General features: G+C 34.9%; 1 protein-coding gene across 3 annotated transcripts in view; it reads right to left on the bottom strand.

Moving 5' to 3' along the window:
• Positions 1 to 20,574, bottom strand: part of RAP1A (RAP1A, member of RAS oncogene family) — an 83,845-nt gene that overhangs the window by 17,261 nt on the left and 46,010 nt on the right. For all 3 annotated transcript variants that reach the window (XM_045546798.1, XM_045546797.1, XM_045546799.1), the window contains one exon: positions 3,983 to 4,066. In XM_045546798.1, coding sequence (XP_045402754.1) covers positions 3,983 to 4,039 — 57 coding nt within the window. In that variant the 5' untranslated portion in view covers positions 4,040 to 4,066. The remainder of the gene's footprint in view (positions 1 to 3,982; positions 4,067 to 20,574) is intronic.

Here is a 20,574-nt window from a genome sequence, read left to right as displayed (position 1 = left end):
AAATTATGTGAAAATTCTGGGTAAACACACAAATGTAAAGTATCACTATTATTTTTCAATATAAGTATAAATCCATAACTAAGAGCACATTTACTATAAAAGGATGTGGACATGTTAAAAATTGTCATTGATATTGTTGCTGACAGCCAGACGTGGTAGTGTGTGCCTGTAGTCCCAGTTACTCAGGAGACTGAGGTAGGAGGATCACTTGAGCTCAGGAGTTTGAGGCTATAGTGAGCTATGATCATGCCACTGCACTCCAGCCTGGGCAACAGAACCAAAAAAGTGCGGCTGATACTACACTGTTAAACAGTTACTTTATTAAGTTTTGAAATACAAGAGGCCAGGCCAGGCATGGTGGCTTACAACTGTAATCCCAGCACTTTGGGAGACCGAGATGGGAGGATCATTTGAGGCCAAGAGTTCAAGACCAGGCTGGGCAACATAGTGAGACCTTGTCTCTACAAAAAATTTAAAAAATAGCCAGGTGTGATTGCGCATGCTTGCAGTCCTACATTTTTAAACAGTCTTTCTAATTGTGAGGGAAAAGAGAAGAGGGAATTTAAATTTATCGGATGTCTATTATGTTCTACGCATTGAGCTAGTCACTTTTAATTTTTAATCACATTCATATTTCACATTCACCCCAGAAATAGTTATTTTTCCCATCTGCCAGCTGAGATTCAGACATACATGTTCCTGATTCTAAAGCCTTACTCTTTCCATTGGAAAACATTGCCTACTCATCTTTTTCAGATATTCTAGTTTTATCTCTAGGATATCTATAAGTAAGTACTAGAAACTACATATTTATCATTCAGAAAATGAAAAGAAGTACAGAGATAATTGTAAGATATTTCTTAGACAGCTTTAGAACAGGGTCTGTTCTATTGTTCTATTGCCTAAAACCAAGAATAAGAATGTGGACTGAGGTCATTTACACTTAAATTACTCAGAGGAATATTTTATACACTATTTTAGCTTGAGCTAAACAGATTAACTTGAATATAGTAAACTTAAATTTCTTTCTCCTACTAAGCTCCTACTATTTGAAGGAAGTTCAGGCTTTAATCATGCCAAAATTTTTAATCATTTTTATCAAGGATTCAATCACCTCATTGTCTCAGAATGACACATAATTTCAATATAAAAGGCAGTCTAATATGGCTTCCTAATATGCTTTAGACTAGAGCAGAGGTTCTCAAAATATGGTCCAGGGCAGAGGCTCCCTGAAGTCAAACTATTTTCTTTAATAACACTAAAATGTACTCTCCTTTTCTCATAAATTTACGGTGGAGTTTGCCAAACGGTATAGAACATGTACTACTGCAAGAGATTGGATGCAAAAGCAGGCATGCTTCTATAAACCAGGAATTAATGAGACTTGCAAAAATGCAAAACAATCACATGATTCTCACTTTTCTTACTAAAAGTAATCTTTCATTACTCCTCTGAATCCTAAGCTAACTCTCAATTCTCTGGGACATCTCATTCACTCATATAGATTATAATTTTATTCCTTTGGTTTCTATACTGGATCCCCTCTTCTCTTCCTCTCCTTTAACATTATTTTCCTCTCCACTGGATTATTGCCTCCAACATAGAAACATGCTCTACCATCTCCAATCCTAAAACAAAATCAAAAACCTCCCATAACCCCATGATCCCTTTAGCTTCTTCCCCTCTTTTCTGTTCCCTCTCATAATCAGTCTTCTTTAACTGTCTATACTCCATTTCCTCACCAATTGTTTACTCTTCACCCCTGCCCCTATATGGTTATGGCACCATTACCTGACTGAAGCTGCTTCTTTAATCTACTTCCTTCTACCTCCATGTTCCCACTCACCTCTTTCCTTTTTATTACTTGATTTCTGAGCAGTCAAGTAAAGATACATTCTTCCATGCTAGACCCTCCAATCCTACCTACTTTCTAAAGGTTGAGAGGTACTCAGAGCTCAGTTCTGAGCTCCTCTTCGCTTCTCTCTCTAGTCTCTCCATAGACAAACTCATTCATCCCTACGGATTTTTCAGAAAAAATTATCTTGCTTATTTTTGAAAAGATAACTCATGGACATAGTACCAAATTCAAAAGGCACAAAAGGCTAAGCTTACCTACCACCCTTGTTCCCAGGTACCCAATCCCACTCCCAAGGAAGCAAATGATGTTATCCATATCTTACTTAATCTTGCAGAGATATTCTATGTATTTTATAGGCATTTCCCCTTGAACTCCCACCTTTTTTTAAAAAATAAAACACAAATGATAGTCTATGCTGTTTAGTACTTTTTTCTCTCTAAATAATACATTTTGAATATCATTACATATCAGTATATGTACAGCTGTTGAATTCTTTTTAATGGCTGTATAGCAGTCTACTCTGAATATTAAATTTACTTAACTAGCTCCCTTATGGTAGGCATTTAGGTTGTCTCTAAACTCTTGTCATTATAAAGAATGTTGCCACGAATATCCTTTACCATGTCATTTTGCACGTGTGGACTTATGTGTGGGATAAATTCCCAGAAACGGAATTGCTGAACTGAAAGTTAAATGCAGCCAGACACATTTGTTAAATGCAGCCTCCTCACTTTGGGAGGCTGATGTGGAAGGATAGCTTGAGGCCAGAAGTTTGAGACCAGCCTGGGAAACACAGCAAGACTTTATTTCTACAAAAATAATAAAAAAGATATAATAAGAAAAAATAATTAGCCAGGCATGGTGGCATGCACCTGTAGTCCCAGCTACTCAGGAGGCTGAGGTGGGAGGATCGCTTGAGCCCGGGAGTTTGCAGCAAGCTGTGATGATGCCACTGCACTCTACTCTAGCCCTGGTGATAGAGCAAGACTTTGTCAAAAAAAAAGAAAAGAAAGAAAAAACAAAGTTACATATAAGTGAAATGACAGATATTCTCAAACATTTTCCAGAGGTACTAATTTACACTCCTAACAGTAATGTAACTCTCATGAAATTAAGTATCATCGACAGGTTGATGGCACCAATATCACATCACAAGCCTCTCTTTTAAGCTTGTATCTTAAAGATCCATTGGTTTATTGGACATATTTACTTGAACTTCCCAAAAACATAAAATTTGACATGACTCTTTGAGTTTTTACTCTCGCTGCTCATTCTCCAGTGTTTTCCTTCTCTTGTTATCCATTCAGAAAATTAGTAGGTCAAACAAGAAACTTGGGAGTTTTTCTTGACAGCTCATTCTTAGTCCTCATATCAATCCAGCACTAAATTATGTCTGTCCTATCACCTATTCAATCCTCAGCCATCTACCTGTCTTTTCTTCACTGCCGTGGCCCTAACCGAATCTGTCATAAACAATAATCTGGTGTACTGCATTAATACCCAATTTGTCTCTCACATCCACTCTGTTTCTCTTCTAAATTACTCTGTATTTTTCTTTCAGGGTATCTCTCTCACAGTTATAATCCAGTAGTTCTCTGTTTAATTGTACATTTATCACCTTTCCTCCTCTATCATGTAAGCTCTATGAGAGATTGTGACTATTTTTGTTCAGTGTTGTGATCCTAGAGTCTGACACTGTAGCAGCTCAGTGATTATTTACTGAATGAATACAGCATGTATACAAAAAATAACCTTCCTTCCATGTAAGTCTGGGGTGGAGGCAGGGGAGGAACTATCTCACTAGAATCTGTAATAATCAGTTTCCCCCAATGGAATGTAAATTCCGTAAAAATGAGAACAATCTTATTCTTCTTTGAATCATGAGCATTGGTGCTTGACATATGAGGCCAATAAATATCTGGTAAATGAAAGAATAAATGAGTCAGCATTATAAAACTACACATCTGTGGTTACTAAATGAGTTCCTGTCCTTTGTGGGTCAGACACTAGGTATATAAAAATAATGCCACCTTTTGTCTTTAGTGACTAGAAGTCTGAAAGCAAACAAATTTCAAAGTTCTTCTTGCATTAAGCTAATTAGATGTAGTGAGGGGGCTAACTTACCAGAGCAGACTTCCCAACGCCTCCTGAACCAAGGACCACTAGCTTGTACTCACGCATGATGTGGACAGTTTAAATACTGATAATCTGAAAACAAAAAATAAAAATCAAAGATTAACAAATAAGCTAAGAACATCCCAAGAATGGACAAGTAGTACATCAAATACGGGATTGTGTTTGTTTTGTTTTGTTTTCCCCATAAGACTATCAAGGGCACAACAGAGGCTACAAAGCAAAAACTGTATAGATTTTTAACAAGTTTATAAGACTATTGCCAGACACTTTAATTCACTAAAGATCATCTTTGACTAGGCAATTATTACCCTGTTCACGTTACTTTTAAGAGTGCTTGATCAGACAACAAGATGACTGAAACCAATAGTTGCCTTAGAACAATTACCATGAACCCAATTCTTGGCAAAGCTTTCATTTAAGCAACCTATATACTTTTTTGAAATGTTCATTCATGAGCTTTAATATAATGTACATGCTATTTTATTTGCTTAAAATATCCTATATTAATTCTCTATTTTGTTCATTATTGTATTACAGGTGAACCATGTAAAATGTCACCTTGAAAATTATTAGTATCCAAACAGAAGATCAGAAGAAACTATTAAACTCTATAGGCAGGTAAAATATTCTATAAGGCCCAAATTGCCAGAGGAAATAAAAGGAATAAACTTTATTTTTTATCTCCATGGTTATCTTAAAACGCAAAAAGGCAGGAAATAATTTTCAATGGCCACGATGGAGAAACTAGGAATAGACTTTTCATCTCGCAGTAATAGCTAGAACACCGAGCAAAAAATATGAAACTTTTCAGACATTGGATAATAAACAGTACAGGACTGTAATTTCTGAGATTTACAAAAGAAATAAAGTGAAACTTGGCTTCTTTGGTTTTCTGCCTACAGGCACTTTTCAGACTGTGGTGCAGGGAGAAATAACTCAAGCAGAGCTTAGAAGTATACCAGAGAAGTGAGAGTTATGCACAGAAAGTTCCAGAATCTGCACAGGGATCCACTTCAGTCTGTGGCCAAGCACTACACTGGGCACAGAGATTGAAACTCCACGAGGTAAGGCAAAGAAAAAGTGGAGATCTATATGTGGAACAATTCCCAGAGTTCATATGGTTCATATGGTTTCAACTTCCTTGTTGAAAAACCAGGAATTCACTAGAAACCTAAGAAGATTTATACTTTAGCAGCAGGAATAAACAAGCCCTAGAGTAAACAATACTATAGATGATTCCTAACAAAGCTTACAACAAGCCTCAAAAACATGGAGCTGATCTACAAATAACTCAACTGCCTGTCAGAACAACGTCCAAAATCCTTTTTAAAAAGTAGAAAAAAAATTTCACCACTCAACAATATAAAATTAGCAATGTCTTGCATCCAATCAAAAATTAATAGACATGTGAAGAAGAAAGAAAATATGACCTGAAACCCATAAGTCAACTGAAACAGAAATGAGTTGATGAAATTAGTCAACGAGGACTCTAAAACTACTATTATAAATATAGTCAAGGATTTCAAGGAAAACATAATGAAGAGAAAAATGGCAGACATAAGAAAGCGAACCAAAAAGAACTTTTAGTATTCAAAAACACTACCTGTAATGGAAATATCATTGGATGAGATTAACAATATATTAAATACCGCAGAAGGAAAGTTCAGAGGATCTGAAGACACTGCAATAGAAAGCACCCAAAGCTAAACATAGTTAAAAGGTGATGAGAATAAGGGAAATTGGTGGAAGGAAGAGAGGAGAAAAGGAAGAAAAAAAGCAAGGGTAGAGGGGTGTGGGGTGGGCAGAAGAAGAAAGCAAAGAAGAATAGGACTACAGGACAATATCAAGCTAGCAAGTAGTCTAATATATGTTTAACTGGAATGGGGGGCAGTGGTAGTATTTAAAGTAATAATGACAAAACATTTTCCACATTTGATAAAAACTATACAACCACAGATTGAAGAAATTCAATGAGCCATCTCCTCAAGGAGTATAAACCAAAGCAAGGCACAATAATCAAATTCCCAAAAAGCTGTCAAAAAGAAAAATCTTACAAGAAGCCAAGGGAAAAAAAAGTTTAGATAGAAACATAGTTAGAACTGTTAAGGAAATACGTAGACTTCAGAAGTTATGCAAGACAGTAGAAAATGAAACAACTTTAAAATGCTTAAACAAAAAAAAAGGTCAACTTAGAATGTTAAATACAATGAATATATCATTCATAAATTAGAATAAAATAAAGATTTTTTTCTAAACACAATTTTAGAAATTGCTGGGGGGAGGGAATAAATTCATCAGCACACACTCAAAATGGTGAATAAGAATAAATGTGTCACCATCAAATTGGTATTAACTGATCAACACTTAAGTGCACATATAGTAATAACATTCAACAGGTGTCGGGCAGATGAGAGTGGGGAGGAGGGGATGGGTATATACACACGTAATGGGTGTGGCACTCACTGTCTGGGGGATGGACACACTTGAAGCTCTGACTTGAGTGGGGCAAGGGCAATATACATAACCTAAACATTTGTACCCCCATAATATGCTGAAATAAAAATACTTAAAAAATACAGAATAAATCTAAAAGATTTTTTTACCACTTAAAGCGAAAATAACATATCATAGAGTTTACAACACATGTATAAGTAAAATATATTACAACGATAGCAGAAGAAAAAGAGAGAAATGCAAGCATACTGAAGGCTCTTAGATTATATTTTAAGTAATACAATGTTATTTGAAAGTCAATTGCCATATGTTAAAGAAGCTTATTGTAAGTACTAGAGCAACCACTAAAACAAACAGGAGGCATAACTAATAACTCAAAAGTTGAGATAAAATGAAATATCAAAAAACCCCAAAGTATCAGCTCATCCAAAAGAAAGCATGAAAAATGCAAACAAATAAGCAAAACAGAGCAAGTAAAAGATAGGACAAATATGAAACAAATAACAGGATGGTAGAAATAAAAGGAAATCATATCATTACATTAAATGTAAATTGTCTAAGCATTTCAATTCAAAGGCAAGATCAAAAAAAGCAAGATCTAACTGTTGCTTCAAGAAACAAACATTAAATAAGGACACAGAAAAGTAAGAGTAACATCTATCGGTAACAAAGTCACAGTTGCTAATATTACTATTGTGGTTTATTGGTTGCATTCAGAAAAGAAGGAAACACTAAATTTCATTCAGAGGTTAGTGGAAAAAAGGAGAATATATATAATTTTTTTTCCCTATACTAGTGCTGGGAGCCCTGGATTAAGAATCCCTACCTATGGCCAGGCACGGTGGCTCATGTCTGTAAGCCTAGCACTTTGGGAGGCCAAGGTGGGAGGATGGCTTGAGGCCAGGAGTTTGAATCCAGCCTGGGTAATATAGCAAGACCCCATCTCTACAAAAAATAATAATAAAAAAATAACCAGGTGTGGTGGCATGTGCCTGTAGTCCTAGCTACTTGGGAGACTGAGGTGGGAGGATCACTTGAGCCCAGGAGTTGGAGGTCGCAGTGAGCTATGATTACACCACTGAGACAGAGCAAGACCCTGTCTAAAAAAAAAAAAAAAAAAAGAATCTTTACCTATTTTAAGCAGTTAGCATTTTAGGTTTCTGCATCTATTGATGCCATATGGCTTTTCATTTTATTCTATCAATATGTCTGCTCTCACCACTTCTATTCAACATTGTACTAAGCTAGGCATAGTAGGTTCTACCTAGCCTATGCAAAGGGAAGAAGTAAAACTATCTTCATTCACAGATGACCTAATCCTGTATGTAGAAAATCCTAAGGAATATACAAAAAAGCTACCAGACTAATAAGTGAATTTAGCAAGGTTGCAGGATAAAAGGTTGACAGAAAAAAAGCAATGGATCTCATATCCCATACAACGTAACGGTGGTCTATCATAAGATTATAATACTGTATTTTTATCATACCTATTCTATGTGTAGATATGTTTAGATACACACATATTTACCATTATGTTAAAATGGCCCACATTATTCAGTATAGTAACATGTTGTACAGGTTTGTAGCCTAGGAGCAATAAACTGCTATACCATACACAGCCCAGGTGTATAGTAGGCTATACCATCAAGGTTTGCATAAATACACTCTATGATATTATAGTACAAGGACACAATTGCCTAATGACACATTTCTCAGAATGTATCCTTGTTGTTAAGTGATGTGTGACTAAATTTCTATGTATTGGCAAAGAACTGAAAAATGAGATTTAAAAAATAATACCACTTACAAAAGCATCCAATAAGAAATAAACTACTTATAGATGAATTTAACAAAATATGTGCAAGTCTTATATATTGAAATACAAAATATGGCTGAGAGAAATTAAAGACTTAATAGAGAGATATGCTGTATTATATTAACATTTGCTCATATTATTAAGTTGTAAATTCTCTTCATGTTTATCTGCAGATTCAATGCAATCTCAATCAGAAGGTTTCTTTTTTGTAGAAACCGACCAGATAACTTTAACATTTATATGAAAATGCAAATAATTCAGAATAGCTAACATGGTTTTGGAAAAGAACAACAAAGTCTTGCAATATCTGATTTCAAGACTTACTCTAAAACTACAGTAATACTTATAGTTTGATATTGGTATAAGGACAAACATATAGATCAGTGGAACCGAATTAAGTCCAGAATGTACTCATTCATTTTTGATAAACATAGTGTGATACCCATCTTCTAAGATGGTTCCCAAGGAATGGTCTTGGCCTTCTGGTATTCATACTTTGTATAGCTCCCTCTCATTATTCATACCCTTTTGTAGTTCCCTCCCATGCTGAATCAAGACTGGTTGTGTGACCAATAGCATATGGCACAGGTGACAATATGTGACTTCCAAGTCTAGCTCCTAAAAGGCACTGTAGGTTGTGCCACTGTCTCTTGGACCATTTGCTCTGAGAGAAGCCAGTCACCATGTTGGGTGGACACTTAGCCTTCAGAGAGGTCCACCTGAAGAAAAACGGAGGCCTCCTACCAATAGCTAGTACCAACTTGTAATCATGTTAGTGAGCCACCTTTGAAGTGTATCTTGCAGTTTTAGTCAAGTCTTAATATAAATGACTGTAGCCTCATGAGAGATCATGAGACATAACCTTCTAACCAAGCCATCCCAAATCCCTGATCCACAGAAACTGTGAAAGGCAATAAATAGTTACTGCTGTCTTAAGCCAATAAGATTTGGGTTAATCTGTGACATAGCAATATGTGATTAATATATGGGCAAAAGTAATTCAGTGTGTAAAATATAATTATATTTTCAACAAGTGAAGCTGGAACAAGCTGGAGGGCAAATGAACTTCAACTTTTATCTTTGTTCATGATAGCCCAAATCTAGAAACCACCCAAGTATCCATCAAGAGGGGGATAAATTATGATATATCCAATTAATGGAACATTATTCAGTAACTAAAAGGAATAAACTACTGAGAAATGCAACATGGATAAATATCAAAAACATGTTCAGAAAAAGAAGACAGAAAAAGTAAATACTGTATAATTCCACTGATAAAAAATATGGAAAAGACAAAACTAACCTTAGTGACAGGAAGCTGCTTGAGGCCAGTGGTGGTGGCACACGGGTGGTGACTACAAAGGAGCGCAAGATTCTTTTTGGGGTGATGAAAATGATCTGTATCTTGTGATGCTAGTTGCATAGGTATATTTATCAAAACTTATCAAACTGTACCTCTAAAATAGGTATGTTTTATGACACGTAAATTATAGCTTAATAGAGTTAATTTAAGACAATTCAATGTGAGGAAATTTCTCAGAATCCCAGTTAAATACATAGTAAGGATAAATTAGTCTACCATGCAACAGACATACTGGCAAGTGTGATTGTTGCTCTGAATCAAGTATTTACAAAGTATCTCCTAGGTACCAGTTCTGTATTAGGTGTCAGGGAAACAAAATGAAAAGTATATGTTTCCCATCCTCAGTAAGATCTATAAGCTTATTACTAAAGGAGGACAAAATAAATAACTACAATATAATGTGAATAAAGTTAGTACAGAGACAAAATTAAAGGATTGGAGAGGGATGGAGGAACACAGTAGAGTCCAGGATAGTTTTTCAATTCTGACTAACTCTTACGACGAGCTAAGTTAAAGAAAAAAAAAAAAAGAAAGAAAGAAAGAAAGAAAACCTTGGAAAAAAAAAAAAGAAAATAAATTACCAAGGATTTAGGAGGATCTGTAGTTTTTCAATTTTGACTAACTCTTACGACAAGCTAAGAAGCTAAGTTAAAAAAAAAGAAAACCGTGAGAAAAAAAAAAAAAAGAAAATAAATTACCAGGGATTTAGGAGGATCTGTAGCTGCTTCCAGAAAGAAAGGAGCCTGCAGATTTGGTGTGTCGAGACAATCTAGTGTGATCTGCTGTTGAAATGTCTATATTTCTCATATATAAGATGGGGATAACATAACATTCTTGTGATTTTATTTAAGTAATGTGCTCTAAGTTTATATATGCTTAAAATGATACCTGGCATATAATGAGCTCTCAATAAATGTTAGTATAATTTCCATCACTATAAAAAAAATGTGTGGAATATTCCAGGTATGTTTGGAAGGTCTTTCTGAGCAGAGGAAACAGCTGAAGCAAATACACTAAGGCATAAAATACAGAAAGTTCCGGGAATACCACATAGCTAGGTGTGGCTAGAGGACAGGGTTTACAAAAGAAAGTATGGAAGATGAAGCTGGTATGGAGACTGGTTATGCTTGCAAAGGCATCTGCCATGTTAGAGTTTCCATTTTATCTAGTAAGATATAGGGAGAAAACACAGTATTTTTAAAAGATTAATATGGTTAGGCTTATATTCTGGAAAAACAACTGATAAAAATATATAAAATGGACTGAAGAAAGGACAGACTAGAGGCAGGGAGAATGATGAGGAAGCTACTGCAATAGTTCAGCTGGGGGATGACTTGGATATGTACAGTAGCACTGGGGCTGAAGAGGAGACAGTGCTTTTCTGAACGTAAAAACTGGCAGGACTCCATAACTGATAAGAGGTTATAAGGTGAATGAAGAAGAGTCAAGGATAACTTCTAGGTATTTAGCTTCAGCAAGTAACTGGCCAGCAGCCTACCTCCAATTAAGACAGGAAATATAAACGAAGTTTTAAAAAGAAAAGATAACACCTTCTTGCAAAAATCGAGTGTGAGATTCCTATGGGAAAAGCAGGTAGAGATATCCAATAGATATTAAAAAATCCAAGTTTGGAGTCTCAGTAGAAACCAATGGACTAGAGGTACAGACTCAGGAGTCACTGCTATAATACAAAAAATGGTAGCAGTTGAAACCACAGTAGTGGAGAATATCAACTAAGGACTAAGTTTACTCTGAAAGGAGAAGAAAGCTAAGAACAGGGCCCTGAAAAACAACCACATTTTACTACACAGATATTTAAAAGAAGGGAAAAAGTGAGGTGGGAGAGGTTTGTGTTGGACACTAGGCATCCTATACCTCTCTATTTATTAGGTGGTTCCCTCATTTTCATGGAAAAAAAATACTGACAGTTAAACACAAGAGCATGTCTCATGCAGAAAGATCCCCATATCCTTAACCCCCTTTCCAGGCCTCTTAGCCTGGGGATTGCTGTCATTTTAACAAGAGATGACTTCACCATCTCTCTAATCCAAAAATGTGTATCTTTCAAGAGGGAATCCTAACATAGCAAGGATCATGTATATTTCCCAAATGCTTCCAGCTTTTCTAGGGCAACAGAAATTGGGAAAGAACTCAGAGATGGTCAGATTATTTTGGGTATTCTGCAACAACAAAATATTTGGCCCCTGTTCCTCAAGTGGTAAGATATTCAAGTTCCAAAGCCATTTTTCACATATGGTATGTATAGAAAATCTTCTTTATGCCTAACAAATGTCATGAATTATGAATGTATTCACCCAGGTATACTTGAAAATACAATAATCAAATAGTTGATACAAGAAAACATACACAAATTCCCAATAAGAATAATGTGAGTTAATATTTTCTTTCTAAATGGAGTTAGTTCTAACTCATTACTGCCAAGTTAGAAAACCACTATGTTCTTCCAAGCAAATCCTATGCCTTTTTATGGAAATCTCTTGTGCCCTGCACTCCCAACACAGCACCAGAAAATTTCTTACTCTGGTTAAGATTCCCTGACAAATACGGAGGACAGGAATAAACATTACACTATGTTTAAATTTTAAATCAACCTTAAGTCCATAACATTATGGTCCAAGTTATAATAATTTTTTCATTCTTCCTTCAGCAAAACCACTTCTAACTTTTACAAAATAATATAAACCTGATTGTCTTTACAATTCAATCCTAACTTTGTTGTTTCTGCATTTTTAAAATATATAAACTAATAAATTATAAGACAAAAGTTTCTCCTGCACAACTGAACCTATAAAACAAAATTCATTAAAGGAAATCTAGTTGTGATGAGAAATTCTGGAGAAAAATTTTTTACATTAAGGAACACTAAAAGTAGTTTCTTAATATATTGTTTATTGTTAAATACTTACAGATATAACAAATATTTTAAAATTGACAACAGATGACAACATGCTGGGAGAAGGGGAGTAAATATGGAAATCATGGTAAAATTTTAACTTTCTAAAAAAAGAACAATGCTCTTTAGAGTACATCATAATGAAAACTCAACTTTTGGCAATATGAAATCACATAAATATCTCATTGAAAGAATTATCTACTGTGATACATTCTCCTTTTGTTCTTTCCAACTGTCTCAAGACTGGTACTTTGGGGGAAGAAAGTATATATAGAGACACTGATCAGACATAATATATTTGTAAGTGAATTTTATAAATTAGTCTTCATACTCTAAAACCAGGCACACCCAGCCCAACAGCACTTGCTATCCCTTCCTACAATGAAAGTATATAAGGTCCTATAAACAGAAAAGGCTATCAGAGATTCTTAAAAAGAGCAGATAGTCATAGATTTGAGGAAAACAATTTGACAGAGGCAATAAATTCAACAAACTGAAAAACAAAAACCAAAGAAAACAGTTAAAAGGACCTGTAGAAGACAGTACAATAAATGTAATATCCTTAAATAAACTCTTGAAGTTATCATGTCTATGTAAAAGACATATTGGAGACTTAGAAAATCAAAATATGACCATCAAAATAAGATTTCAGTAGATGCACCAAAGAGGAAAAAAAGAAGAATTTTGTTGGAAGAGCAAATTAGTGAACCACTATACAACCCAGAGAATACAGAACAAAAGAACAGAGAGAGAATGAATGAAAGAAAGAGGTAGGAAGGATAGATCCAAAAGTTCTACCAGCTATCTGATAGGAAGTCTAGAAAGAGAACAGAGGAACCAAAGTAATAAAAGAACATTTCCATAGGTAAACTAAGAAAGTTAGGAATCATCAGATTCAAAATGCCCAATGAATGCCAAACATAGGGGGAATGAAAAAAAAAAAAAGAGGCACACCTGGACAACTGAACATATTGTAGCTGAAATTTCAAACCACTAAAAATGAAGACAAAATCCTAAAAAGCTTCTAGAAAGTAAAAAACATATTCTCCTCCCCTTGATTATAGGTGGGTTTAGTAACAAATAAAATACAGTCAAAGAGATGTTATCTGACTTCTGAAGCTAGTACCAGAGCTTCCTCCTGGATCTTTCTCTTTGGGGATTCACACCTATGGAGCCTTGAGCTGTCAGGGTGCCCAAATGCCACCACTTTGGAGAGACCATGGTGACAGACAGAGTTGCCTGAAGAGCCTCAGCTGTTTGAGTCTTCCTACATTTGTGAGTGAAGGTGGCTTCAAGATGATTCCAGACAGTTAACACCTTACAGCAATATCATCAGAGACCTAGGCTAGATCCATCTGACTGAGCCACTTCCTAATTCCATACTCAAGAAACTATGAGTTTCTTACATTGTCCTAAAAACCATCAATCAAAGGAGCAAAGAACAAATGGACAAACTGAAAATAAATGGAAAGATGTCAGACACTCCAAATATATCAATACATTAATTTTACTAACTTTTGTTAACATATTCAATAGTAAAAATAAAAATTTAAATATAAAGCAAAATATAAAAAGCAAAGGTGACAGAACTAAGAGAAAACTAGGTAAATGTACTATCACAATTAGATTTTAATCTAATCTCTACCTTCTCAGTGCCATGGCATTTTCCTTCTCTCTCTCTCTCTTTCTATCTCCTTCTCTCTTTCTTTCTCAGGCAAGTAAATAAACTTTCCTTCTGGATATCCTAAACCCTGTGTGAGAAATCATTGCCCACGTATGAATTTCACACCGTTTCAGTAAGAATATATAGAAGATCTGACCAGATAATGAATCAACCTAACAGACATATATAGAACACCACACCCAACAACTGCAAATTACACATTCTTTTCAAGTGCGCATGGATCATTTACTAGAACAGATCATGCTTGGCCATAAATCAAGTCCCAACAAATTTCAAAACACTGAAATCATACAGAAGGTATTTTCTAATGCAAATGAACTAGAAATCAGTACAAAAATATAACTACATTATCCCCAAATGTTTGTAAATTAAGCAACACAGCTCTAAATAACATGGGTCAAGGAAAAAAATCAAGATGGAAATTAAACAATTTGAACTAAATGATAATTAAACTAAATAATTTAGTTTATTTATCAAAGTAAACAATTAAAATATAACCTGTCAAAATTATTGGAGTTGATACTCCAACAAAAACCAGAAAATGATGCAAGAAAAAGGCATAAGAACAGAAAATCACGGCAAACAATTAAATTAGTAAAAATTATAGTTAGAAACCTAGTTCTAAGAAAAGTCTATGTTGACAAATATAGGACTTAGAAAATAGTACACTTAACTTATATGTAGTAAATCTTACATGAATAGCTGGTTTTGTCCTTTGTTTTAAATATTGAAGTCAGTGTTTTAACAAAACAATGCCTGAAATACAGTAATTATTTCTTCTGTGGCAATCCATTCTTAAAACATCTCTAGATATGGTCATCTAGCCCTCTGAACTATCCTCACAAAACAGTCCATTTAATTTCAGTAATCTAATTGTTAGAAAGTTCTTTACACTGCTCTGTTTCTTTGTAATGGCCACTTTTACTGGGTTTTAGTTCTGTCCACTAATATAAAAAAAAATAAAGAGAATTCTTCTTCCATTCTATACTCTTTCAAATATTTGAAGACAGCTCCAAATTCTATTACCAGTCTGGTCTCTTCTGCAAAAGTTTCAATTCTCTCTTGCTCTCTTAAAAGCAATGCATACCTGAATAGCACTATTAGGAGGTATTACTAAAAGGCCTGTAAGAAAAAAGAATAGTCACTATATCTCAGTCTACAACAGCTAATTTAAACTTCCAGCTGCTTCTTTCAGTATTTCTCTTCATGTTTTTATGTAAGATTTATACTGCTATCTCTTCATTCTTGCTTTTAAAGATATTGCTATTACAGTAGATGAGAATAACACTACACTTCCCCTTTCATATAATTTGTGTTTAGTCTGTAATTATCAACATAATTTTCCACCCAGTTAAACTTACCAGATAATCTATCAGTTTCGTTCCTTTTTCTCCCACCTCCTCCAAAACCCTTCTTGGATCTTGCAGTACTCTGTACCAGTTGTTCTCTAGGTCTGCTAATGGTTGTCAACCAGGGACTTTCTTATGTACTGGTTTAGCACAGTGTGCTTCAAAGTGCCTATTCACAAAGTGCTACTACTGTTTGCTACCAGCCCTACAGAAAATAAGGAGCCTGCACGGGTACTTCTTATGTCTTTGCTAGGCACACTGTTTAGTTCAGCTGAAGAGTGTGAACATGTAATACAAGGCTGGTGACAATATATTTTTTTTTAAAGAGAAAAAAAAAACACTAAATTATAGATCATTCTTGGTATTGTGCCATCACTCTTTGGTACAAGCATCAAAAACTTACTAGTAATATATTTTTTTTAAAAGATGAAATCTTGCTCTGTTGCCCAGACTGGAGCAGTGGCATGATCACAGCTCACTGTAGCCTTGAACTTGTGGGCTCAAGTGATCCCCTTGCCTCAGTCTTCTGAGTTGCTGGGATTATAGGCGTGAGCCACCACACCTGGTTAGTAACACTTTTTTAAAAAACACTTTTAAAAGTACAAGGTTTTCACAATTTCTCAGGTTCACGCATTTCCTGCATATCTATCCTATATATTAAAAAGGAACACCTATTCTGTTTTAAAGAAATTCATTCAACTATATTCCCAAATAAACCTTCACCAAAATCTTTTAGTAAAATATGATTGAGATAGTTATTTCATTCACTGCACCCTTGAAATTCTCCAAATATTCAAGTAAAGGATTAAAATATCTAATTCAATTGTCTTGCTTACTTAAGAGTAAAATTTTTGACAAATCTGACAAGTGGTCTATTTGATACACTATTATGACAACAGATGTAATAACCATTTGAAATTATTCTCTGAACAAAAATGTGTTTGCGGATACATTTTCTCTTTTATAAAAATTTGTTGCATCTTTAGTTATACCTCCTCTTTCATTCTTATTGTTTATGGCTTCTTTCTTTTGGTCAATTTAAAAAAGTTTATTAATTTTATTAGTCTTTTTCTAAAAAGCAACTTTGGCTTTGTTGATGTTTCATCGTAGTCCTCTTTCATATTTCCCTAATATCTGTTTTTATGTTTATTTTCTTCCTTTAGTTTATTTTCATCTTTTTCTAACTTAAATTAGATACTTGGCTCATTAACTTCGGCCTTTTTTCATTTCTAATTAGTATCTCAGATCCTCCATTAGGGATCACTTTCCTTCTATCTAAAGTATATCTTTTGGAATTTTTCTTAGTGATGTTCAAGGGGTGGGGGGTGGGGGAGAAAACTACCAGTTTTTATTTGTCTGATAACTTATGTTTCATTCCTGATATTTTAGCTTTAATAGTTATTTACAGTACACTATAGTTACTATTCTATTGTCTTCTGATTGCTATTTTCCTTTTAATATGTCAGCTGTTAGCATGATTGCAGATCTTTTGAAAGTCTTCTCCATCTGGCTATTTCTGAGATCTCTGATCATCTGCAAATTTAACTATTAAGTCTTTAGTTTTAGATTTCTATTTATTCTGCTTGGGATTTATTTGACTTCATGAATTTGTGTCTTTTTGCAGTTTTGGAAATTCTCAATCATAATCTTAAATATTATCTGTACTTGACCGTTCTTCACATCTGGAATTCTGGTTGGACAACTATTAAGACCCTGTTGGCCGGGCGCGGTGGCTCACGCCTGTAATCCTAGCCCTCTGGGAGGCCAAGGCGGGTGGATTGCTCGAGGTCAGGAGTTCGAGACCAGGCTGAGTAAGACCCCGTCTCTACTAAAAATAGAAAGAAATTATCTGGCCAACTAAAAATATATATAGCAAAAAATTAGCCGGGCATGGTGGCGCATGCCTGCAGTCCCAGCTACTCGGGAGGCTGAGGCAGTAAGATCACTTAAGCCCAGGAGTTTGAGGTTGCTGTGAACTAGGCTGACGCCACGGCACTCACTCTAGCCTGGGCAACAAAGTGAGACTCTGTCTCAAAAAAAAAAAAAAAAAAAGCCCCTGTCATGCTCTTCTTATGTTAGTTAGGATGTAGACTAGGCTGCTCTAATAAGAGACCTACAGTGGCTTAAACAAAATTCAAGGTTATTTTCTTCTCACATGGCAGTGAGAAGAGATGGCAGCTAAGGGTTTGTTTGGCAGCTTACCAATCTGAGAGTCAAGCTCTTATACTTTATTTCTGTCATCCTCAGAGTATTGCCCTCTTCTACATAGCTAAAAATATTAATAGCTCACCACCAAGTCTACACTCCAGTTCATGGGAAGGAAGAAACAGAAAGAAGAGGGCATTACCTCTTTCCTCTTATAGGCATGACCTAGACGTTGTACACATTTCCACTTGGATCCCAAACTGCAAAGCCTTGTCACATAGTCAAATCTATCAGGAAGGCAGTGAAATGGAAGCTTTAGCTGGGCAACAAAACATCCAACCAACACATCCATTACTTATTAGAAGGAGAAAGGTATCAGGGAAAACTAGCAATGTCTGCCACAATTTTCCTTTCTTCTCTTACATATTTCCCATCCTTGTGTCTTTATTTTGGATAACTTATTTTCCAGATCATCTTTGAGTTCACTAATTCTCTAGTATAATCTATTATTAAACCAGTACACTGACTTCTAAAATTTTTTTTTTTTTTGTATTTCTAAAAGTCTCCTCATCCCCCCAAAAAAGCTATTTGGAACTTTTCATACTCTCATTCTCTTTCTCATAAGCAGTACAGTGAAATGGTTAAAAGCCTGAATTTAGGATCCATACTGCCCGGCTAGGATCCTAGCTCTACTACTTACTAATCTTGGTCAAGTTACTTCCCGATTCTGCGCTTCAATTCCTTCATCTGTAAAATGGGAATAATTATAGTCCCTATATCACAGACTTATTGTGAGGATTTAGTATGTACAAAGTTTTAGAACAGTTTGAGCTTCTCAGGAAGTACTACAAAATGTTAGCTATCATAATCCCATTGTTCTTATATTTTTAATCCTTCTTCATCTTGCTAAACATCCTGATTTTAAATCCCGTGTCTAATAATTCTAAAATATGAACGAGGTCCAATTAATTCTGCTGCCTGTTGTTTTGGCTGGTCCTTGTTTTTAGTACCTTTTTTGTTTCTGAGTTGTATAATTTTTCACTATGATATGCATTTGATTCTGAGAAGTGCCTGTGGCTACTACTGGCCCGAATTACTTTAAACCATATTGGAAGTGTAAGGTATTTTTGCGCTAATCCAAAATTGTGACTTAGATATGCAAACCCAACATAAAGGCTGGGTTGTAACCACACAATGTCAGAGAGTAACACCCCCAAAACCTGTACCACCACTTCAACTCAGTGTCATAATTTGAGACAGTCAATTTCCCTTGTACCTGGCAGGGGTATGGCAGGGGAAGACAGAATTAATAACTGGTCCTGAGATATAAGGACAAAGCAGGCATTAACTGAGTAGAGAAGAAGAAGGCATTTCAGGCAAAGGGAATAGCTTGTGCAAAAGTCCTGTGGCAGAAGACAACATATCAGGTTTAAGGAACTAGAAGATGGTCAGTTCCTTATGTGGCTGGCATAGAGAATAAATAAGGGTATGGGGCAAGATGAAATACATAGAGGCCAAATCATTAAGAGCTTTGAGGACTTCTTCTGGAGTTTAATCTTTATCCTAAGAGCACAAGGAAATCATTTAATTGTCTAAGAAGCGTGGTGACCATGATAAGATTTGTATCTTGAAAAGATCGCTCTGGCTGCACTGTAGGGGAACTCAAGTGAGCAACAATGCTAGTTAACTAGTTAAGAGTCTGTTTCAGTAGTCCTAGGAGAACAATAATGGCTGCTTAGACTAGAGTCACGGCAGTAGAAAAGAAAATGAACCCTGACCCCTTTGAGTCAAAACCTTATACAATCTCAAAGCATTGGGTATCTTTCCTAAGTAATACTGATCACAGTTGCAAATCGATGTTTATTTTTTATCTGTGTGATTATTTGATGAAATTAGACTGTGAGATCCATGTGGGCAGGATTGTTTGTTCACCTAAAACATTAAAACTGCTATAGAGTATACTTTAAATAAATATTTGTTAAATGAACTAATGAATGAATGAATACCACAATGGATCAATATTAACTGATGATTTATAGGAGACTTTCCCTCCCTGACATATATTTTAAAAAGAAAATCCTCAAATATACACATACTCATACTTTATGGCTTTCTGTAATTAATTCATATAAGCTAAAGTAGCTTAGATTATGGATTTAATTAACTACATTAACTATCATTCTGAGGAAAAAAAGCCTAATATCATACAAATTATTTGTCACAAATAATAATCTCAGAATTACTGTTAACTGAATTTACATTCTACTTTAGAATATCTGTAATGTGATCTGAGTTCTTACATTCAAGTACTACTATATTGTTATAAATAAGGAGCTTTTTATCTAATCTTTATCAAAAAAGTCTCAAGATAGATTGTTTTAATAATTAATTCCAGATTTTAGGTATAGAAACTAATAAATACATGCACATGTTGCATGGCTGAGTGTTGCCATGTAGAATCATACAAATAATCTCTAAATGACAATATTTGCAGGTATCAGTATCAAGTAATATAAATACCTAATTTGAGAAAAAATTCATTGTTCTAAATTTTTTTCTGAAAGACAACTAGGAAAGTAAAAACATTTTTGTGAAACAACTCAAATATAATAGCTTTGTTCCCCCGTTATGCATTTTCATATCATAAGGCAAACGAGTTAACAATCAAAAACAACACACTTTTTGAAGACTTCAAACAAAAAGAAAAGAAATCATATCATTTCCTTTATGCTTTGTCAATGCATTTTAAAAATATTCTCCCTTTATCGATAGCATTAGTTTAATTCAAACTGTCAGTGATCAAGGTGAGAGATGACATAACTATACCATCAGATTGAGCCATTTTCTTTCTTCTG

Source organism: Lemur catta, chromosome 3 (genome assembly GCF_020740605.2).
Source record: "Lemur catta isolate mLemCat1 chromosome 3, mLemCat1.pri, whole genome shotgun sequence".
NCBI lineage: Eukaryota > Metazoa > Chordata > Mammalia > Primates > Lemuridae > Lemur > Lemur catta.
Note: the sequence above shows the minus strand (reverse complement) of the source record. Positions and strands in the feature narration are given on the sequence as shown.